The 23831-nt window shown below is 43.2% G+C and overlaps 1 protein-coding gene across 1 annotated transcript; it reads left to right on the forward strand.

The window, feature by feature from the left end:
* The first annotated feature begins 61 nt into the window (after window positions 1-61).
* Window positions 62-12329, forward strand: NUF2 (NUF2 component of NDC80 kinetochore complex). The gene is made up of 13 exons (XM_051624945.1): window positions 62-184; window positions 1343-1417; window positions 2335-2411; window positions 3104-3165; window positions 3355-3452; window positions 4029-4102; window positions 5051-5147; window positions 6078-6140; window positions 6909-7046; window positions 7961-8101; window positions 8760-8935; window positions 10777-10912; window positions 11847-12329. The coding sequence occupies exons 1-13, from the start codon at window positions 62-64 to the stop codon at window positions 11973-11975; spliced, it is 1389 nt and encodes a 462-aa protein (XP_051480905.1). The 3' UTR covers window positions 11976-12329.
* The last annotated feature ends 11502 nt before the right edge of the window (window positions 12330-23831 follow it).

Genomic DNA, 23831 nt, shown 5'->3' on the forward strand with positions numbered 1-23831 from the left:
CAGGCGTCGCCCGGCAGATTCAAGCGGCGGCGGCGGCGGGAGGGCGGTTGGCGGGGCCGCCATGGAGGCCATGACCTTCCCCCGCTACAGCCCCGACGACATCATCAGCTACCTCCGCAGCCACGTCCTGGCGGGCGCCGAGGCGCGCAACCTGGTCAAGGGCGACGTGTTCGGCAGCCCCAAGGTGGGTGAGGGCGGCTTGAGGGGCCAGGCCGCCGCCTTAGCGCTGGCCCGGGCGGGGGAGCCGCCGCCCTGCTGAGGTGCCGGCCGCTCGGGGCGGGAGGCCCTGGTTTCTGGGTTCAGAAACCTGCCGGCGGGTTTCTGGCCCCTCGCTTGGTTTCTGGGGCGGTCTGTGGCCTGCGGTGCCGCTCTCCCGAGCGCGGGGTCCGTCACCCGCGCTCCGAGCCCAGGGATTTTGCTTTCCCACCCGGTTCGGCGCAGGAAAGGGAGCAGGGTGGGGGGGATTCCAGTGTCCCCAAACGCAAGTGCCGCTTTCATCCCCAAAAACGTGAGGAAGGAGTTGATCCCCGACGTTATTCTGTCGCCGGCACACACGGGGGGCACCCTCGTTCCTCGCTGCTCTTGGAGGTGGCAGCGCTCAAAAATGTCACCGTGCCTGCTCAGAGTGTGAAGGGTTTGTTGTTAGTAGGGTTCTCCCCTCCCCCGAGACTGTGCATGTGGATTTCAGTATGCTAATGGCTCGTTAATCTAGCAATACAGTGATTTCAGTTACTTTTTGTGCTTTTCCCCAGTGCTCAAGGCTGTCACCAAGACAAGCTGTGGGCTGTGCTCCTTTCCCCCCTTTCATCTGTCCTGCAGGCCTGTCTCAGGGCTGGGCTGTTGACTACTTGGGGTGTGGTTTTCTCTTAACTGGAATCTTAGAATGTCTAATTCCTACTGTTTCACTGTTGTCTAGGCCCTGTTTTTATTCTGTGTGTCCCTTATGTTCTCTCTGATGTGAGTCTTTTGGATTGTGGGTTGTTATTGTAAAGGAATAACTTTGACTTGCGGGTGTCTTCCCCCTCTATTTTAATACCATGATGAAGGTCACTCTCTACTATGGATTTATAGTGTCTGTGACCCTTTTTTGGATGTCACTTCTTTTAAAGCTCCTCCATGAGCAGCAATGCAGTGAAAGCTAATGCACAGCTGTGGCAGTTAGGGCTGTAGTTGTCTCAGCTGATGGTTGTCTCTTGTAATTGTCTTCTGAGATAGTAATGCTTGAACTGCAAACTGCTGGAAAGCAAAGCTTGTTCATCTTGGTGTCTCAGTGCAATTGGTCTCCGTGGACCCTGAATAGTCAGACATATGGAATGCTGATTCATGTCCTTTCTTCTTGCAGCTTGAAGTTTTACACATGATTTTCATGAGGATCCTGCAGAAGGTCTATGGGATCCGCCTGGAGCACTTCTACATGGTAGGTCTGTCCTGAGAGGTGGAAGGAGAAAATAATTGCACTTGAGAAAGGAAATGCTGAAGTGTCTCCCCCACTTTCTCACTAGCAAAGGATAAGTAGTTTACTCTTTTCTATGTTGCAACTGCATGAATAGGAGCTTAGAAATTCTGCCTCTGTTGCAGAAAATGTGTGTGAGATGCTCTATTTCATGGGCATTTGTGTTCAGAAAGGCAACTCTCTGCTTAGATGTTAGACTGGTCAAGAAAGAAAGTAAATGTTGCTTGATCATTTCCACTTCTCCATTAACTGAGAGGAAATTAAGGAGGAGTGCAGCTGGAGGTTAACTGATACCTAGTTGATTAACACGTCATTTAACTTCTGTCTCTGTTAGATAAGAACTGATTCCTGAAAATGAGAATAAATAGTCTTGTGCCGTTTTTGGATAAACTGAAAGAGAAGGTCCTATGTACATGAGAATAGCCAGTTCTTCACAGGTGATGACATAAGCTGGGATACTGTGTTGTGAGGTTTAAAATACCAGGAAAGATAACAGTGTACCCCTTCCTTCTCCTTCTGAATTCTTCATAAAACAGTGGAGTGTGTGAATTTCAGGATCTTTAAGGAAAGAGCTTCTTGTTAGGTGTGTATTGCAGAGACTATCCTGCACCAGTTTTGAACAAAGTAAAACAGAGGGTTTAGATTGAATTCCAGAGTTTGTAATTTTGCTACTTGAGTTCCTAATGACTTTTTTGATTTTGACTAGCTGAAGTTGACTCTCAAAACAGTCTGCTGATTAATGCTTCAGCCTTTGACCTGTTCTCTGTGAATGAGGAGAGCATCCTCAGTGTGTTTAACCTACTGGGATGGTTTTATGTTGTGGAAACAGCCCTATGTGTTTTTGTTGAAGTATACTCTACTTACACTTTGATTCTCTTTAGATGCCAGTCAACGTTGACATTACATATCCACAGATCTATGAAGGCTTCCTACCTGTTTGTAATTTGTATATTCACATGTAAGTAGAAGATGCCACATCTTTTGAGTTGCTATTCCTTGTGAAGGTGCAATTTACTAGAAGTATTGGGGCGTCATGCCTGTTTGCTGATGGTGGTTCAGCTGCTTGTTGGCTCTGGGCAAAGTGAAATTTGCAGGTGAGCAGAGGACAGCAATGTTGGATTGAGTTAAATTCTCTGTGGGCAGCTATCATGTCAAAGTGAATGTATTAACCAAGTGATCCTGCCTCACCAAGACTGAGTTAAAATCTGTACTTTGAAGGGCTAGAGAGTCCTCATTACACCTAGAGGAGTATTCTTAAGTAGCTGTTGTGTAAATATGGTGTCTGAATTCTGTGTAGGTACCTTTATTGGAATGAACTGAGTGTTGGACTTTTAAGATTAATTCCAGTTGTAAAGGGAGAATTGACTAACAGTTAAGTGTACAAGTTCCCTAATGAAGCTGGAAAATTATTCTACAGGCAATTATGTTGTTGATAGAAATCTTTCTCAGATGCTCTAAGAACACAAAACATGAATGCTGCCCTGTGTGTGGAGTCCTACTGTGTTGCTCTCCTGAGAGTTACTGTTGTCTCGTGCGTGCTGTGCCACGTGCTCTGGGGTGAGAGGGCAGGATCTGTTTTGTAGCAGAGGGACATAGCTCAGCAGCTGAGCCATGGTCACTGCAGATAAGGCTGTTCTGTTCTCCTTGCAGGGAGCGCTTCCTTCCAGTGTGCCGGATTCATGACTTTCAAATTGCTGATGTGTTAAACCCAAGTAAGCAAGTGCACTGTGTAATCCTGATGTTTCCTGGGGTCACTTGACAGCCAAGTGCTTCTCATCTGGCATAGCCTGAGGGGCATCTAATCCACAGCACTGTCCCTGGCTTCCAGCTACCCTTCTGTCCCTTGCAATGACAATCCGTATGGAAACCAGGCTAGTGATGCCTTGCAATTCCTGTTTCAGAAACCAAGAGGACAGCTCGTTTCTTGAGTGGCATTCTCAACTTTGTCAACTTCAGAGACCGCCGACGGGAGGTCTACTTGGAGTTACAGAGGAACTATGTAAGGTTGGGGGCCAAGTTCCTCCAGATACCTGCTGAAGTTTAATTCATCTTAATTCATGTTAACCTAGAACTGGAGCACAAAGGTGGTGGGGTTTGAACTGCGTGTGTAAATAACACATCAGAGTCTTAAATGTAGCTGAGTAATACAGGAAGGTGTCAGTTTAATATTAGGTACAACTATATTAGAAGTTATAAGCATATGTGACTACTCTAAATAGTTTAAGAAAAACCTTTGCAAATCCCTTAAGGAAACATGTCAGTTTAGAAGAGTGGATGAGCTTGTCAATATCATAAAGGCTTCTGTATGACCATGACCAAGTTATTACTGAGGTTTTTTTAGTAACTTATTTGATAGCTTAACCTGGTAAGTGACAGTTTGACATGGTTCTGAGGAAGAGAAATGTAACAGTCAGTGAACTGAAGCTAGAATTGCAGGTGGATTCTCTTCTGAATACCTCAGAGGTGGTGGATTTCCTGTGAAATAATGATGAGGAGGGCTCTAATAGAAACCAAGAGTGAAACCATATTCTTCTAAAATGAAAAAAAAAATAATCTCTGAATATTTAACTTGCAGAAATCAGCTATGGAGAAACACCAACAACTGGAGACAGCAAATAGAGAGGCAGTAGTGAAGTTGGAGAAATTGAAGTAAGTGTGAGGAGTAAATCCTGTGGAATGTGCTACTTTCCTGGTCAGTGCACATGGTCTGGGTGGGCTGGATTGATGGGGCGAGGCCAAGTGTATGAGATGAAACAAGGCCAAGTGTCGGGACCTACACCTGGGTCACAATAACCCCTTGCAACTCTACAGGCTTGAGGAAGTGGAGCTAGAAAGGTGTCCAGAGGAAAAGGAGCCAGGGATGTTGGTTGACAGCAGCTGAACGTGAGCCAGCAGTGTGCCCAGGTGGCCAAGAAGGCCAGTGGTATCCTGGCTTGTGACAGAAATGGTGTGGCCAGGTGGACTATGGCAGTGATTGTCCCCCTGTACTTGGCACTGGTGAGGCTGCACCTTGAGTACTGTGTCCATTTTGGGGGCCCTTGCTACAAGAAGGACATTGAGGTGCTGGGCTGAGTCCAGAGAAGAGCCACCAAGCTGGTGAAGGCTCTGGAGCCTTCACAAGTTCTTTGAGGGCCATCTGAGGGAACTGGGGTTGTTTAGTGTGGAGAAAAGGAGGCTGAGGGGAGACCTCTCTCCACAGCTACCTGAAAGGAGGTTGGAGTGAGGTGGGAGTTGGTCTTCTCTTCCTAGTAACAAGCAATAGAACCAGAGGAAATGGCCTCAAGCTGTGCCAGGGGAGGTTTGGTTTGGATCTTGGGAAAAAATTATTTTGTTGTGGTGGTGGTATTTTGTGGTTTGCCTATCATGATCTTTAATCTTAGTCCTGTGTTGTACCACTTCTTGCCAAAATAACTCTTTAGATGATGCTTCAACTACAAAATCTTACAAGCAAAGGAAAATAAGACACACTGATTTGAGACTGTCTTGTCCTGATTGCTGGTTGTAAGCTCTTCAGAGGGAGTAATAGTTTTGTCTAAGATACTCAGTTGGCCTGGCTATAATGAAGCTGAAACTGTTCAATATCTGTTTGTTGCTCAGCACTGTTCCTGTGGAACATCAAGCAGAGGTCAAGCAACTGACAGAAGACATCAGAGAACTGGAGCAGCTGCTGAGGCAGGACTATCGTAGGAAACAAGTATGATTTTGTTATGTTTCTTTGGAATGCTGCTGTGGCTTCTGATCATGGGTTTTCCTTAACTTTGATTCTGTTCTTCTACCCCTACTTTTAAAAAGCATAAAGGGGACTTTCCTGATTCAAAATGAAGGTCATTACAACACAATGTCTACTCTTCTTTTCAATGTAAGGAATGTGAAGCACACTTGGAATCAGCCTTGGGGAATACAAAAGTGTATTCAGTGCTCTCTTGTTGAAGTGCTTTGCTGCAAAGACTTGAGGGATATCTGTGCTACTGTTCAGAACTGCCATGTCTGTGTTTCCCTGTTGAATTTTTGCTTTGTTTTCCACCTGAATTGGAAGAATTGGAACTGGAAGTGAGCCATGGCAGGAGATGAGACCTAAGAAGGGGTCACCCAAAGGAATGCCTGGCAAAAAGAGTAGGGCTGATTGCAGGGGTAACCTTCCAGCAATGGCAATTTGCCCCTAATGTTTCTTAGGTAGCCTTTTCAGCTGTTTAGGAAAATAAATCAATCAATCAGTGGGATTTCCTTTGTGACTTTAAGACATGTTTCTATTATTAGTATTAACTGTGTGCTTGAATTCTATATTATTTGGGAGTCTATGTTAACTTAGTGGGTTTTTTATCAAGAAGGGTGCTTCTAGGGAAGAAGGTGGTGTGTATAACTGGACCAGTAAGATAGAGGTTGTCTGACTCTTCACCCTGTTCCCAGTTACCTGCTGCTGGCTGGTGCTCCCTGCTGTTCCCAGTGATTCTTGTGACAATGTCCTTTCCTGTCTTTTAAATTTTACAGACTGCAATTTTCTCTGCTAGTTTTGACACTCTGGAAACCATAAATGGGATTTTTGTTGTAGCTAGATCTGTGATAGAAGGGTAAAGAAGCTGGTGGTTGTAGAGATGCTTATTTAAAGTTTGTTGCCTTTTTTTAGGCAGCTTTGCAAGAAGTGATTTTGCAAAAGAAGTCATATATTGCAGAGAGAACCCGGAGACTGGTAAGTACACCTCTGTATGGGTGGAGGCTGTAGCTTGCATCTCAGATCAAACAATACATCATCTCTCTTTCTAGGATCAAATTATTCTTGAAGCTAGGTAATGTTCAGGTGGGGATTATTATATTTTTTAAAAACTTGGCTTCACTTACCCCCCCTCCCACTCTGGAAGCTTTACTGCAGAAGGTTGTTTTGTTGTCAACTTTAAATATGCAACTCTGCAATGTAAAGCTCTGTTTCTGGGAAGCTGATCTATTAAAGGGTGAGACATCTGGACTTCTGAGAAGCTCTGGGCTTGCCTTAGGTGAATAGAATGGCTAATGAGGCAGCCACTGAGCTGGTGGGGACAAAGCAGGAGGTTTTGGAGAGATTGCCTGGGAAGTTTGTTGCTCTTCTACCAGGTTGAAGCTCTGAAACCCTGCATTGACTGCCTGGGTTGCCCCAGGTGAGGGGTTCTGAAGGTCAGAGAGCTGCTAGTAACCTGTATTAGCTAGCGGGCTTCTTGTGGAGTACTAGTGAAATGCTGCCCTTGTGACTTAGCACTGCACCCCTGTACATGTGTCCAGGGAGCAAACTGGACTGTTAACCACTTTCATTGGGAACATTAGTGCTGTTCAGAGGAATTTATTTTTAAAACCAACTTCCTAATGAGGAATGATGTAGAACAGAGGAAAGAACCTTTTTAGTCCTAAGATCTTGACAAACCATGCTGCACAATTCATCTTTGTTCACCAAATTGTTTAGTGAAAAGGTGTTTGTCGTCCTAACTAGAATGAGTTTAGAGTGACAATGGCTGCTTTGAAAGAAGAACAAGAACAGCTGAAATCAAAAATTGTGGAGAGTCCAGATGAACTGAAAAATCAGAAAGAACTGATGAAAGACACTGTTAAGAAACTCAAGAAATCCAAGGTGAGCTTTTCCTCTGTCCACACAAGGAGGTATTGTACTAAAAAATCATGTTTTACTGAGCTGTCATCATCTAGAACTGCTTCTTGAATGACTTCTAGTCAAAAGTTAACAGAACAGTGAGTGGTTAGTCTGAAATGACATCACAACTGCAGAGAAGACTGAAGATTGTTTGTGAGGGTGGTTTTTTTGTTTTGTGGTGTTGACTTTTTGGAGGTGGCTTTTTTGTTTGGTTGTGTTATTTTTTTTTTGGAAAAGCAGGTTTGCAGTCACTGCTGCTTTGTCTTTGCAGGGTAACTGTTTAGTTGTGAAATTAGTTGTAGAACTTTTGAATCTCTACCTGTCTGGCCATTTGCTCTCAAGAAATGACAACATTTTGGCAACTTGCCAATTGCCTTGGGTTTAGAACGTGTGTCTCATCATGTCTCTTTTATTCCCTGTTTCTGGAATTGCTGGCTGTGTCCACTAATATGCTGAACACTGAGTTCCCCTGCTAACTTTCAGAGTTCTTTTTATTAATAGTAATGACCAGGCTTTAAATATTTGTAGTTCATGATCACTCACACATCAGTGAAACCTGCATAACTTTATTTTCCTAGATGTGTTTGTTCCAAAGGTATAAATTTATTGCTGTTTTTTGATACTTAACTCCAGTTTTACCCTTATAGAAATTCTTGGCTGTATAGCTTTGTCCTGAAAGCTTTTATAACAAGCTAGCTAGTTCAGTGTCAAACACTTTTATTTTCCAAATAAATGCCTTTTTTACAAACCAAAGCTCTCATTTCAGTCCTAATTAATTCCAGTGTACATTAAACAATGAGGGAATGGGTATAAAAGTCAATATGCATGAACACAGTACAGAATAACTGGTAACTCCAAAGCTGTTTTTATTAACAAGTCTTTTTTTCTCTTTAAAGCAAGAAATTATTGAGAAATATGAATGTTACAGAGACCTAGTTGAGGTTCTGCCATCATGCCAACAGGAGGTGCAGTTTTATCAAAAGAGGATGGAAAGACAGGGAGCAAATGTGGAAAGACTGGCCAGTGCATTATCAGAGGTTTGTATTATCCAAATTATATCAGGTTAGGGAGAACTTAATGTCTAAGCAAGATAGGTGATCATCAGTAAATGTATTTTGAAAGTTCCTATCTGTCCTCTGTCCCAAAAAGAGAATTTGGATAACTTGGAATTCTTAAAAGCATCCTAAAACACAGCTGCTGCTTTGCTACATGCCCCTAGCTAATGTACTATTGACCACTTTTAATAGTCAGGGCTTTTGTTGCCATAGAAACCTGACCTAAAATAGTTTGAACTGTCTTGGGGTTGTTGGTAGGAAATGTTGGAAGCAGAAAAGTGAGATCCAGTTTCTTCTGCCTAGAGAGCAGAAACTTAAGAGCCAAAAAAATTACTACTTCAGGAAGACTCATGTCCTAAGTGCTTTTAACCTTATTGATAGGGTTAAGTCAGCCTTTCCCTGATGAAATTTTTGTCACAATAGTAACACCTGAAAGACAATTCTAAGTGATGGGATCTTGCCCATTTGGATGTATTTAAAATAGGATGAGGACTGGGGAACTGGCATTTAACTGGGAGAATTACTTAGCAATCAGATCTTTAAAAAGCAGGAACTAGTTCTAATATTTAATAAACTAACAGTGTGTTGTTGCCATGATGTGTTTCCCCCAGTTCATTTCAATACTTCTGACATCCTCTAGGTCAGAAATCTGGAGGACATGCTTGAGAGTGCTCAGATAGAGCTGAAAAAGGCAAAAACAGATGAAATGACCTTAAAGAGACTGGTGGCTGCAAAACAGCAGAAGTTGGCTATAGCTGAGCTGAGGATCAAAAAGAAGCGGGAAGATGTTGAACAGCAAAAACAAACTGTGTTTGAGTATGGATGAGCTGACATTTCTGCCTGATGCCACTTTATGTCTTTGTTATGTGCTACCAAAGTTTGTCTGGTCTAAACACTGTAGCTTGGCAGTAAGAAGAAAATGAGTGATGTGGGAAAGCTTTGTATGAAGACCAGTAATGCTTCAGGCAGGGACTTAGGGTCTCAAATCAGTAATTGCAATGTGACTTGACAGCAATTCTTTTATTGGAGCACTAATTTAATTTATAATGCTTATTCTTGATTCTTTTATCTTCTTAAAGAGAATGTCACATTGGGATAATTTTCCAACTTATCAGACTTCAACAAAGCCCCATTTGCCTTTCATGAATTTTTCATAATTTCCCTTGCCACTTTTGCTCATTATCAAAGATGTTCAAGACCCATGGGGAAATGGGGCTCGTATCTCAGAGGAGAGTATTATCCTGACATGATGCTTCTAAAACAAAAGGAAAAGTGTCATTTGATCAAAGCCTCTTAGCCCATCTTCCTTCCTGCCATGTGCTCAAGGCAAGTGGCATGGCAGTGTTTACAGCACAGCAGCCACTTCTGCTTTAAGGTCGTGGCTTCACTGTGAGATTGGAAGTGCTGAACTGTTACAGAGAAAGCTTCTATTTATATCATGTTTTTTAATACACAGATGGGAAAGGTAGTATGGAAAATTGTTGGCTGGGTAGATTAACTATGATGGAAGAGAGCTTTTTCCATACAGCTGAGTGAGTCAACTAAGATTTAGTCATGCTGATGGGGCTTGTGTGCTGTGTAAAATAGCAGCAAGATTCCCAGGCTTCCCTTACTCCTCATTTAGTGTATTGTACCAGCTAAAGGAGATTAATTAAAAAGCTACTTTTGCTTCCAAATAAAGAATGAAAATAACATAATCTAATGCTCCTTTATGTTCAAGATTGCTGCCACTTTATCTGTTTTAAAGTGTTAGATATTTCCTTTGAGTGACAGAATTAGGTGCTTTGATAAGTCAGGGGGGAGGAGAGGTAACCTTGGTTTGAAAACAAGAGATTTTGGTGGTGAGTAAGACAATATGTCTTGACTGTTCCCTTGATGTAGGAAAATATAAGTAGGTTCTTGCAAGTATGAGTGATTTCAGCCATCCTTTAAGGGAAAGCAGCTGCTACAGTTCCAACTGTAGTTATTGTACCAGTGCTTAGTGTAAACTGGTAGGTGTTTTTTGCACCTGATGTCAGAGTAGATCTCCTGGTCCCACACTAACCCTTCGCTGATTACACGGCAGCTCACAGCTGGAGTTACCTGAATTTCCCTGTGAGCTGGGCAAACATTATTTGAACTTTGAGATGCAGTGAATCATGGCCTGGAAGTAGCAGACAACATACATAGCTTTGTGTGAAGACCAGTAATGCTGCTTAGAGCTCTAACTTGGTGGGAGGGGTTCTGAGGCTAAGCAAAACATGTGGCTTCCTGTTATGCTGAAAGATCAAGTGCAGCTGTTTGGCTTTTGACCTGGTCCAGTGACTGCCCTTTAGGGCTTTCCCCTGACTCCTGAACTGCATTACTCCAAGGCAGGAAGATGCAGTGTCCAGCTGTCTGTTGGGTTGGTTCCACTGGAGCTGCTTGAGTTGCCAGGGTAGGCAATAACTGAGAATCTTCAATATAATCCTCTAGACTCTCCTTTGAATTTCACTTCTTATATCCAAGTTCTAGTTTAAAAATTGGACACATTTCCAACCAAGTAAATTCTGTACAGCATTGCTTCTAGAAGCTGCTAGCTTCATGTTCATAAGATGCAAGCTTAGCTTGTGGTGGGGCTAAGTTCAATCTGCAATTAGTTAAATGGTTCAGTACTAACTTTTTTCTTCCACCTTTAGATATTGTAAGAGAGTTCAGGAGAAGAGGGGTGCTGGATATGATAAAGTGACAGCCATTCGCAAGGAAATCCAACAGACAAGGTTAAAAATTCAGCAGCTGAATGAGAATGCTGAAAAAGAGGAAACGAAAGCCAAGGTGAGGTTTTCCCTAAGGGAATCTTGTTTGGTATTCTCAAAGCTGAGTTTTCATGTGGGCTGTGTAAGTAAAGGAACATGTATTTGTCCTAAAAGTGGGTAGGTGGTGGTTTGGGTGGATGATGGGAGGCAGAGAACTTCCTACTTCTGGTCATCTCCACAGGCTGTAGATGGCCCACAGGAGAAGTGGGCTTTGTAGACCTGAGAGAAAAGACTGGAATGGTGAGATTGCTTAGAGTTTTGGGAGGTGAAATTAAACTTGCCTTCCCACCTGTGCCTGTAGCAGATACTAGGCTAGTTCCATGATGTCCATTTTTTTATATCATGGTACTTCCTGCTCTAAGCAGTCCAAAGGTTTTTATTTGGCCCTGGGACCTGTGAGGCTACATTTGTGTTGTGATGGGCAGCACTGTAATCTCTCCACACTGTGCCACAAACACAGGACCACCTGCCATGTCACAGACAGTTTCTTCCTAGGGTTTTGGGAAGATGACTGTCCAGATCAGCTTGAGAAAGAGGGAGAAATTCTCATGGGTTAGGAGTAGGGGATCACAACCCTCATCCTGTCTGGACTGAAGTACTGTCCATGCTGGGAAGACAGTGGTAGCAGTCACAGTGGCAGAGACATTGGTGTCACAAGTTAACACAAGAGGGCAGTAGGAGTGTGAATACTGGGCTAGTGCTGATCTTTGACCACCTTTGTTGTAATTCCAGTGGTCACAATACTGTAAATCCTAACATTGGGATTTTGCTTGTGGCTGCTCTTCTGATGTTTTGTAACTTCCCTGTGTTCCTTGAATGCTGCTGTTTAAGCCCAGGACAAGGTACCTTTTGAAATCACTTGAGACCACCAGACCACTTTCACTTAGCTCCTTATCAAGCACAAATGTTAACTTTGCTGATGGCTTTTTCCCCCTTTTATCTCCTATTTGTAGGAAATATACCTAAACCTGAAGGCTGCGTTGGAGAAGCATCACGACTCTCTCATTAAGACAGCAAAGAGTTATGCAGCCTCAAGGGAAGACCAAATTGCTGAACTGAAGAAGAGACTGCTTAAAGTTTAGGCTCCTGGAAGTAGTTCTTAGACCTGTCTTCATTTGTATTCCACTTTCAGTATGTTTAGCCTCATATCTGGACTCAAGGGCCTGTGCTTTGCATGAGATAGATAATTACTCCAGGCAAAAGCCACCTTTCTCTAAACCCATGTCAGAACACATTTAGCAACCTAGATGGATCCCTGGTGCTTTGGGCTGGCCACAGTTTTTTTTTTTTAAATTATTTCAAGAATAGTGTTAATTTTAAAAATAGTTGATTGATATAGGGATATAGATCATGTATTTCTGTCTTGTTCAATTTTTTGACTTCAGCTTTTTTCCAGTACTTGCTAATAATAAACTTTGTCTGCAAAACTGTCACAATTTGTAGTTTTTTAGACTTATGATACTATGAAATTCTTAGACAGGCAGACAAAGCTTGAGTAGTGTTTTCCCTGTGTATTCTTGAGTGATCCTTCCTTCTCATGTCAGTCTAGCCTGTATCCTAGCTTGGCAAGATACAAGAAACCAGGTGTTCTTTCTCTTAACTTCTCTGACAATTAACTACTTTGGCTTATCTTTTTCTGTTTTGGTGATGCTGTAGATATTCAAAGTAAACTCAAGTGACTGGGCAGTCTGTAGCTACAACAGCAGCATATTTCTCATGAAGACTGGTTAGAGATTGCATTTGACAGCCTGGATGCTACAGAAAGAGCTTCCTATAAGCTTCAAATAGATACTGCAAGGAATTACTCCAGCCAGGAGATGATTTTGATGGGATAAGCTTACTATCCTTAAGGAAACTAGACACAAGGATCAAGATTCTTGGGCTAGAGAGTTCCTGCTTGTGTAGCCCAGTGATCAGAAACTTGCTGGACAAAGAAAATGCTAGATTCTGGTTCCTGCTTATGGGTTTTGTGACACCAGCTGTTGGGTAAAATAAAAGGATTGCAATTCATGAAGAAACAAAACTTCTCATTTCCAAGGGCAGGCTTATGCATCTGCAGTAGGCTTGTGTGCCTTCAGAGTGGCCTGTCTCTTTTTTAATGTGCCTAGACGTGAAACAACCAAAAGGTGATACAGCTGAGTGTCCCTCAGGAGGGCAGTGTCATTCAAAATGTTCTTGATTAGTTGTGTTGTTGTTTTTGCAAGTGCTTCTGTCAAAATGCTTAGAGCCCTCTGCTAAGGCCTAAAGCAAAGAAAATTACAGAACCTTTTGGTTTTTGTCTGTTTTTCCTGTTTTTGTGGGGTTTGTTTTGAGACTGATGTGAAATAAGGGAATTATAGATAGAATATATTTATCAGTCATGAAGCTGATAGCAATGAATAGCCAGGCTAGACTTCTCTGTGGTCTACCTGTGAGAATAATTGAATGTCAGTAGCTGCTCTATACTTTGGCTTAACACTTTAAACGTGTTTGGTTTTGGTTTTTTTGGCATGTGCTTCAGTAACTGATATACTACATGGAGCCTGTAGCAAGTTTGCATTGTACTGCTTGAGCTGCAGTTAAGTTTGGTGATCTTTGGGAAACCAGGGCAGGATGTAGCCCTGACTTGAACATGGGAACCTGTGTGGGAGAGGCTACACCTCTGCTTGAGCAACAAGGTAACTCTGCTGATTCAGATTCATGTAGAGCAGAGCCCTGTCACTTGCTTTGGTCTCTAATTAGCATGGTCTGGGTCTTACTAGAGCTTTTCTTTAGGCAACTTGCATAGATCAGGCAGTAGCTTAGATTGCCTAAAAAATCACTGTGAATGTAGGTCACCACTCAAAGTCACTTTCCAGGAGCAGGAAGTTTAAGATGGATTGTCTGTCGGCTTGTCCATAGCCTGTCCCTAAACCTCCCTAGAGCTGAACAGTTTTAGCTGAGAATTTAAACAAGAAAAACATATATGGGGGGGGGAGTGGCTAGAGGAGAGGGTGTGGAGCTTCTCAGCAGGGTTGTTGCAGCTGGGAGGGAGCTATACATTAACACAGATTAAAATGCCTCCTCCTCTTACAAGCTTGGACATAAAAACATCCAGAATGTACGTAAGGACAACACAGCTTGACCTTCCTGTTACTTGTGAGCACCCTTCCTTTGCACAGATCCCATGTCATAAATTGTTAAAGGAAGGTGTCTCCTGCCCAAAAGGGTATGTTGTCTTGGAGGGAGGACAGGGCTTTGTGCTAATTTTTTGAAGAACTTAAGCCAACTTTAGAATCTCTGCAAGTAGAAAAAGTAGTAATGGGTAAGACGGGGAAATGGGTGGGTAACTTAGAGTCTCTTGGCATGGTATGTTGTCATGCACAAAACTCAGAGGCTGTCAGACCTTTTCCCCTGCTTGTCTGTCCTTCCTTGTAAAGGAAGGCAGCCTTTTTTGCACTCCCCTGTTTTACCTTCACTCAAAAGTCTTGCTGGAAAGAAGATCTGTAGAACTTTGTCTCAGAAGCTCTTTTCCAGGTAGGCTTTGGGCAAAGCGAGTAGGGCTGGGTTAGTTGAGCAAGCTTGGCGATTTTACAGCTGTTCTTGGCTAAACATTTGTGCTGTGGTTGGAGGAGGAGCAGGCGGAGGAGCTGTAGGTGCGCTTGGTCGCTTGGTGGGGCTGTTGGCACAGGCGCTGGTGGCGAATCCACGTTCGAGGAAGCCAAAGGAAACTTGCTGAATCTGCAGCCCCAGAGTAACAACTTTGCAGCTTGATGTTAAAACTTTATTATTTTATTTTTTAATAGAGAGATTTCAGGCAACTGGTGACCGGTGTGAACACTATCCAAACAACTATAAAAAGCCTCTGTGTTCTTGGTGGTGGTGTTTTCTGACTGGGGGATGTGAAGGGTGGAGGTTGCCAGTACCCATTAAATCATGTTGCATTGTACAGTAGTGGGACTCAGCTTTGAAGTACTTTTACCTTTAGTGAAGCTTGCTCAGGCACTAAAGTCACCTTCTAGCTGGTGTTGAGCCTTCAAAGCTTACAGTCCAGATAAAGACAGGGTAAAATACATGGCTAGAGATACCAGGGAGGAAAACGAAGGAAAAACTAGGAGCAGAATCTCCAGATTATCCTTGCCTGCAAAATGCCTTGTTTTCCAAAGTATAAAGGAAATGGTCTGCTTCTTGAAACCTTCTAAATTGGGACAGAACTTTGTGACATGATGAAACTTGACTATGGCATTTCACACTCAGTTGGTCTCTCCTCTGTGGCATTCAATGGACCCTGCTAATTTGTGGTATTTTTAGTGCTAACATTTTGATGGAAATGTTTGCAGAGTATTGATCATGCTGGATTTTATTTATGCCAGTGGATGCAAGAAAATAAATGGTGTGTATCAGCACTGCTCCTGTATGTTTGTTTCTTCAACCCAAAAAGGTTTGAGTGCCCTTGTGCTGGTCTGCAGTCTGTTGCTCCACGACAGCAGAGTGACTCCAGAGTGGCAGAACCCAGCAACAGTTCTTAAAAATGGCACTGGTGTCTTGCAAGGTAGAGCTCAAGCTTTCATTTTGTGTTGGTGCATGTTTTGATGAGGACTGGATCGGGTTTGTTCCTCTCTTGCTTTATTGCCAGAATCAGGTTTGGCTCCAGCTCTGCAGGTGTTGTGTAAGAGTCCCTGATGGACTTGGCCCTGCACTGCTGATAATCTAAGAGGACAGTGTGACAGGTAAATGGAAACAAACCTTCCAGGGTGTCCCCAGTGTCACCACCTGTGTGAGATTCTTTGCCAGTTTGTAGCAGCGCTTGCTCTGTAGAGTTTCTCACTCTGGCACCCTCGTGTTGTACATGTGCTGTTAAGTCTTGAGGCCTGGGCTGTCTAACACAGAAGAATCCACAGGATTTTGCCTTGTTCCTTGTTGTGTTCCTTGCTTTAAGGTGGCTGGCTGACCCTACTGCAAACATAGAATCTAGTTTCTAGGGGTTTTAGGTTGCTTCTTGGGTCTGTTCTCATGTTCTACATGGGAAGTTTACAGGTAGAGCTGTTGCAATTTAGGAACAGCTCCAGTGCCTAGAGTGAGACAAGGTCTTTACAAGCACTAAAACACAATCAGCAGAGATGCACACTGGTGACTCTGGGAGAAGGGAGGCAGTGATTTCTCCTGGAATGAAGCCCAAGTAGGCTCAGTTTTGTTACCACGAAGCTTTTCTCTCTTTTTCCCCAGGCAGAAAGAGAGTGAGGTGTCTGGGAGCTAGATTTCCTAATGGGTAGCAAATTATACAGAACTCATCACAAAAGAAGAGTTTGGGGGTGGTGGCAGTGATAGTGTGAAAGGCTGTGTACCAAAACATACACTTGCAAAGAGAAGTGGACATTAGAACAAGAATTGTTTTTGTGAGCTGCAAGCCCCACTGGAGGGACTGGGAGAGGCCAGTGTTTGTAGAAAATGAACAAACAAAAGGAGGGAAAACCTGGGTTATGTTGAGGTTTCCATAGCAACACAATACTTTTCCTGGAATTCTCAACTGATGAGATCTAATCTATCTGCTGTTTAACTCTTGCATGCAAAGCCTTCCCTTTTAACTTGCCTTCTGTCCTTGGTGGCATCCTCCCTGGTGGTGGGTGTCCTGTCAGGATGCAGTGGTGGTCTGCATGGGGAAGGGTGTTCCTGGGACAAGGCTGCTCCCATTCTGTTTCCCCTGTTATAAAACACACAGAAAAGGAAATTCTTACAAAGCAGTGGCAGCATGTATGGAAAGGGCTCTGTGTGGATGTGGACGAATGACTGACTGCCTACCCTGACCTTGAGAAGCTTCTGTTTCCTGCAGATCCCAGAGAAGATGGGCTGAGGTGGTGCTGAGAGCAGAGCTGCCAGCATTGGCAGCATTGCTGAGATGTTCCACAGCCCTGCAGGCTTTACAGCAGAAGGCTGTGTCCTGCATGGAGATGATGCAGCTTAGTGCCTGAGATCTGTGGAAAACTTTCTGTGGGTGTTGGGAATGTTCATCAAAGTAGCTTAACTTAAATTTGTACCAGGCAGTCTGTCCTTCATCTGAAGAGCCTTGGATTTGGGAATTCTTGATAGCAGGGACTTCTTGTTTCTTCTTGTGGAGGGAAGTGGAAGCACAGCAGTTTTTACCTGATAAAAAGGACAGTTAAGAGAGTAAGCAGCGTGACAAAAGGCCATGAAATTATCAGGGGTCTAAAAACTGTGGAAAAGGTGTCTGTTTTCCCCTCTCTTGTGGAGACAAGCCCTGACTGGGTGCGAAAGACTCTGTCCTGGTACAAAAGAGAGGAAACAGATTCCGTTCCCTGCCTTCTGCCCAGAGCAGCAGTGCCCTTTGCTCCATCACCCTGCAGCCCCTGGCAGGCAGGGCAGGGTGTGTATAGACCTTTATGACTCCCTTTGAGGTGGAAGAGTTCTTCACCTTCAAAGGAGTGAAATTTGGAGACCAGCTTGCAAGCTGCTGTTGGACCCTTTTCTACCTTGGTGTCCAAGCTGAGAGCATAAGAAGATTTGATGAGACTTCCACCTGTTTCTAGGAACAGTCCTTTTCTGTGTTTCTGGTGGTGAAAGCTGGAGTGTTAGTGATGCTTTGCCAGCTGCTCTGGCCTCTGTTTGTACTGCAGGTCTTAGGGTGAATTGCTGTGGGGTGTGGTGTGGTTGCACACAGCACAGGTTGTCAGGCTCTTCTGTTGGGAGACCTGTTGTCTGGCTGGCCCTGAGTGCAGCAGCAGGAGTTCAACAGCCTGTGTGATCTCCCTGGTGCTGTGGCTCTTGGTGGCTTTGGGAGGAGAGCAGAGCCTCCAGAGTGTGACGTACAGTGTGACACGGGGCTTCTGTATTTAGATGTATTGTGTCACAGCCTTGTTAAGGGCCTGACTGTGGCCATCCCCTGCAGCACCCAGCAAAAGCAGGGCTCTGTTGGAATGGGTGGGCTTTCATGGGTTTTTTTGCTCTGCCTGTTGCTCTGTTATTAACCCATCAATGCTTATTGAGCCCCAAAGGTCCATCACGACAGCATTAGAAACAACCATGGTTACAATAGGAGGAGAAAACCAGTTCAGAGGGGTTCAAAGCACAGTAATCCAGTTATGTCCCAATAAATAGGAAGCAGTACTTTAATATCTCTGAGCAAACCTTCCTCCATCTTTAAACACTTAGTATATTCCCTCGTATTTCTCCTGACAGCCACCTGTTCAACTGCTGACCTGTTTGTAAAAACCTGCACACCATCTATCAGAGGGAAACGAGCACTTACAAACTTCTGTTCTCTGGGCATTAAGTAAATTATTTCTTTAAGATCATATGGCAGATCTATAATTAATTAAACCCTCCATGATATTAGCGCAAAATAATTTAGCCTTTCTAAAAAGGTAAATGTAATTTGCAGATCTGGTATTTGGAAGAATGCTTTCCCCAGAATCAATTCTTTTAGTTTCCAGAGAATAGAAATGAGAAGCAATCTCATTTTAATTATATCTCTTTATTGCTAACAAAGGAATGATTTATGCAATTAAATTAACTGGCTAGAAAATTATTCTCAGCTGGGCTGTCCTAATTCTTTGCTTTCTGAATTGCAGGCTCTTACACTTTTCTATGTAGATTAATTTTTCTGATATGCAAACAATGCTCCTTGTGTTCATTTTTTTTCATTTTTTATTCACAGCTCCCTTTTTCTTAGTGTCAATGACATGAGTAATATTTGTGCACTGCTGGGCTCTGATTCAGGACTTTTTTATGTCGGAAGATTGGAAAAAATTCTTTTGAATCTCATTATTGCCAGTGCAGAGCAAGGTTTTGAAGTTTTCTTATCTATTGCTGAGAAACAGCAGCAGGAACATGTTGGGGGGGGGGGTGGACTGCAAAGATGTCAAAGGATGTGAACTTCTGAAAGAAAATGAATCAGCATTGAGGAGACAAGTGAATTTGTAAAGAAAGCAATTTTTTAAAATGTATTCTTCTTAAACCTCTGTCTCCTTGCAGCCAGGCAAACAGCTGGAAGGCAAGGGGAAAAATAAAGAAATCTGTCTGATGTTGGACATGAGCTTTACAGGGAAAGAATTTGGGATTTTCTTTCTGCCTGGGATTACCTTGGAGTGGCTGGCCAGAACACTAGCTAGTGATATTTGGGCTGAGGGGAAAATTACCATGTAACAACACATTGTGACCATGTGCCAACACAGTCTGACATCTTCTGAATGGGGCATTGGTGTAATCTCCTGTTTTCAAACAGCAGTGAACATATTGTGGAGCACGTGTTAGCTCTGTCTGAGCTGTCCTGCCCTGTACCAACAGAGATGTGTCAGCTGGTCAGGGTTTGCTCTGTTGGCACTCTTGTGCTGTTGTCAGATGGTTGGGAAATAATAACAAAAAGGAAAAGCAGAGTTTGGTCTGGGTTTGGTATGTGGTGCTTTGGGTGAGGAATGGTCTGTGCTGTTGGGATTCAGGGTGGCTTCTGCGCTGCCAGGTAGGAGGGATCAAGCTAGGATGGTTTGGATGGGGCAAGAAAGTGCCTTGGGCCTGTTTGGTTTGAGTATGGATCATCTAAGGGCAATCTTCCTCCCAGGCTGGATAGCAGCTGGGTGGGTGAGTGGTGGGGTAGCTAGTGCCATGCCTGTTGACTGCAGCTGTTGGTGTTATCCTTAAGGACACCACTGTAAAAGCAGCATGGTCTGAATTTCCTTAGAAAGCGGGACCACGCTGATTGGAAGAAGCTTTCTTCAAGAATCAAGTTGCTCTTTCTGTAAAATATTTATTTATTTATTTATTCCAGTTCTGCAGGCTCTCTGCACGGGGGGTACAAGTTCTCCTTGAATACTTTGGCTTGTACAGGACAGGGTATCTCACAATGCCTGAAGATGCTGCTATTGGGAGTGAGTTTACAAGCAGTCTGCAGAGCAGCCTTCAAGTTCAAAAAAATGATCTAGACAAATTGAAGGAATGGTTAGAAATCAATAAGATGAAATTCACAACAAATGTTACCTTTAGGGAGGAAACATCTGATTAAAAAGCAGAGAACCAGCTGCCTAGGCAGGCAGTAGTGCAGGAAAGCACTTGGGTTCAGAGTGAATCACAGCTCAGTGAGTCAGAGATGCTCTTTTGAAAAGAAATCTTGTTCCTGGAAGTATTAATAGCAGTGTCATGTGCAAGTTGTGGCATCAGGGAGAAAAGACTGCTGTCTTACTTGGTGAAGTCCAGACTGGCAGAAAGCATCCATTTTTCCAGGCTGTGCTTCAAAAGCTAAAAATGGGACAGAACTGGGACATAATGACCTGTGGGTATGTAGTGACAAGTCTTGCAGAGGGAGAAGAACAAACTTATTCATGGCAAGGGAGAATAAGTTGATACCAGGAAAACCTTAACCATGAGATACTATACTTATCAATCTGCCAGAAAAAAATCTTGGACCCAGTGGAAGTGCCCTTTGGTCCTCCAACTCCACTTGCTCCTGTTTTTAACTCAGCAAAACTGAGCTTTCTTCTACCCTGCCATTGCCCTGTGTTCCTGCAGCCTGTAGGGGTAGGTGGTTTCATATCCTCTTTCTCATCTTCACTTAGCTCCTGCTACCTCTTTTCATTCTACTCTGCCAGCAAATTCCAGAGGGGGGTGCTAATGAAGGCTGCTGCTAGTGATGACTAAGGGAAAGGTTTTCACTCCTGAATGCCAGAAATCCTGCATTCCTTTTGGAACAAGCAGTGTGTGTAAACGTACAAGGAGCAGACTAAGCAAAAAGATGTGCTCGCAGTGCTAGGGCTCGTGGGAAGGGTTCAAAGCTGCACAAGGGGAGGTTTAGACTGGATATTTGAAAGTATTTCTTTATGGAGAGGGTGGTCAAACACTGGAACAAGCTTTCCTGAGAGGCAGTCAGTGTCCCAAGCCTGTCAGTATGTAAGAGGCATTTGAGCAATGCCACAAACAACATGCTATAACTTTTGGTCAGCCCTAAATTGGTCAGGCAATTGAACTAGATGATCACTTTAGGTCCCTTCCAACTGTGAAACTGTCTATTCTATAGTGCAAGGGAATGAAAGATGCAGAAGGGAAATGAAAACCAACCAAACAAAACCACAACAAAGAACAAAAAACCACAACACAAAACCCAACTACCAACGAAAAACCCACCCAAAACAGAGACCAGCTCCTTTCCTATGGTTGATGTCAAGGTGATGCTTCAGTGGCATCTCAGGTTATTTGATGAAGGGCATAGTGGGACCACTAGAAAGCTTTTAATGAGGGATGGTGCAAGTGGCAAAACCAGGACAGTCCTTTGTTTCATCCTATTGAATGAAGAGAGGTGAATGCTGCAGTGCCAGGAAGGGTTCAGCTCCAGGTCCATCTCCATGGAGCCATGATGGGAGGGGGGGGAGAGCTGGAGCAAAGCCCTCAAACTTCCAAACTGTTCAGAAATGCAGAGTTTAAAGTGCTTTTCTTCCAAGCACACCCATGTAATAGTAACTCTGTCAATGAAAGCGACAGTTTCAAGGACCAGCTCCAGAAGAAGCCGTGCCACAACCTGAAATCTGGACTCATTTTCTGTTCCTTAACAAAGGAAATAAGAGACTTCCCTCCAGATCCTCTAATAGAATTAATCACCTCTCTGTGGACAATTTCCCAAATGCACAAGTATTTAATTTCACACCAAGTGATACCCAGATGAAAAGCTGCCTTTGATAACACAGGGCATTTCTCCTGTGAAGGAGATCTCTCTTACAGGTGGCTGTTCTCCCTGTGAGAAGATCCCCACCCCTTGAGTCTCACTTGTTGAATGATCCTTCAGAGATGGCTGCCTGGGGAATGTCTTTCCTCTCTTGGATAAGGTTTAGTGCTTTGTGAAGCTACTGTAGATTTCTTCCAGAGGAGATACTGGTGAGATACTAGATAAAACAGACAGAATTGAGCTGGCATAAGAAAGGTGTGTGCACCAGGGAGGTGTGCAGGATGGACTATGTCTTCTCTGGAAAACTGAGTGGAATTTGAGGACCTTGTCCATTTGTTCATGGTTTCCTTAAAATAGGAGAAAAGTAACTGGAAAGTCTCATTTTGTTTTTTCTTTGGTCTTTATTCTTTTCTGTTATGTTTTCCCAGATATATATTTTTTAAAGTCCACTAGCTTCTACTTTTATTTCTGCTCAGGTTCTCATGAAGCAGGACCCAGCTAGATGGAGTCTGGACCTGTTAGCATCAGGGCAGGGTATTTGGTTAAAAACAATGGTTTTTTTTGTTTCATTGTGTAACATGAATTTAATTAAAATGGTCATAAATATCAAATGTCATGTATAACTTCAAATATTTTTTAAATATCCCATTCTTGAGATCTGAGTGCTGAAATCAGAAGTGAAAATACTGTCTCACTACACAAAGAGATGGAGGTACTGGAAAGCTTTATGTTGGCCTTGGATCTTCATTTCTTCTGACTTTTCATTTCTGGTCTTTCCCATCTCCTAGTAAATGACTGAGAGATGGCTTCTTGCCCCAGCTTATGAGCAGCAGAGGAAATGATATAGATAAAATATACTGAACAGTATTGTGTGTAATTAGACTGTGTAGTTGTGCACAGATCTGCTCCCTCATTGCACTTCAAAGAGAAACACTAACCATCAACTCAAGGTTTTTCTACTGTGGCCTTTCAAAAATCTATTCTGCTCTTCTTGTGGCCTTGAGCAAGGTCTAGTTTGGAGATGGGGGGGTCTCTGTAAGGTCCCTTCCAGCCTGAACAGTGTTGGTCCCAGTGTCCATCCCTTAGGGCTGCCACCAGTAACAGACCACCCTTTGGACTTTGTTCTGCTGGCCTCCAGGTTTTCTGTCCAACTTTTTTCTTATTTCTGACCACCCTGAATTTTCTTCTTGCTTTTTATTTATTTATTTTATTTTTTTATCCAAATGAACACTTTCTACAGGAATCTCAATGTCTACAGCTGTCTTGGCAAAGAATTGTCCACTCCATAGATTCTAAAGGGCTTTTGCAAAATTGTGAATATGCAAATAATAATAATTATTGCTGGTAATGGTGGAAGCAGCATGGGGATTTCTTTATTATTTTATTTTTTTTTAGATTTCTCTGTCCTCTGCAGATGCCACTTTCATGCAAATCAAACTTTGCAGATTGTGTTACCTATTGAAAAATAGTTTAAATTAGAAATTCAATTACACTGTCTTGGGGGGGATGGAACTGCCAGTTTCTTTGAATTTTGCACGTTATAGAGGGCTCCAAAGTGCCATAAATCTGCTAATTGATTTCTGTACCTGTAATGTTTGATTAGGTGTATTTTATTGTCTTCTTGGTTTTAATTAACCCCAGGCTTGTCAAAATGCTTCCACTGACAAAGGATATATGATGAACTGAGATAAACTCTATTAACAGAGGCTGAATTTTGTCAGTAATTGCTATCATGCATAAGAGTTATTAGAAATTATCACACACAAAAAGAAACTGTACTTTTGGTAACAACTTTTATGGGCTGCTATAAATCTGTTGATTGCCCCCCACCTACAGGAGATAAGCAACTGTGAATGACAAGGGGTCCAAAGGAAAATCAATCATTTGCTAGATGTCTTTAGAAATATGAAGTGTGACAAAATGGGAAGACTTATGAAGTCTAAGTGCTGAGAATGCACCTGAATTTGTTCCCATTAGAGATGGTGAGGGCTGTTGAGACAAGGGCACGAGCACCTGGGGAAGCTCTTGGTTTTAGTGAAGCAGAACGTGTTCCCTTGGCTGTGGATCTCTGAAAGAACTAAGGGACTCGGAGGTTTTTTTCCTTCTAGGCCTTTGGTTGGAGTCCAAGTCCAGGCTGTGACCACCTGGAGACTTGCTTGTGAGGGCAGGCACCCAACAGGGTCACTGTGACTAGTGTTTGGGAACAGAGGGAGGATTGATGGGCTGATGATGTCCAGGTTCTAGCCCAGAAGCTGAGCACAGAGGTTCTTGCTCATGCTGTTTGTATGGGCTGCTGTGAGAAACTTTTATTTAGGAA

Source organism: Apus apus, chromosome 7 (genome assembly GCF_020740795.1).
Source record: "Apus apus isolate bApuApu2 chromosome 7, bApuApu2.pri.cur, whole genome shotgun sequence".
Lineage (NCBI taxonomy): Eukaryota > Metazoa > Chordata > Aves > Apodiformes > Apodidae > Apus > Apus apus.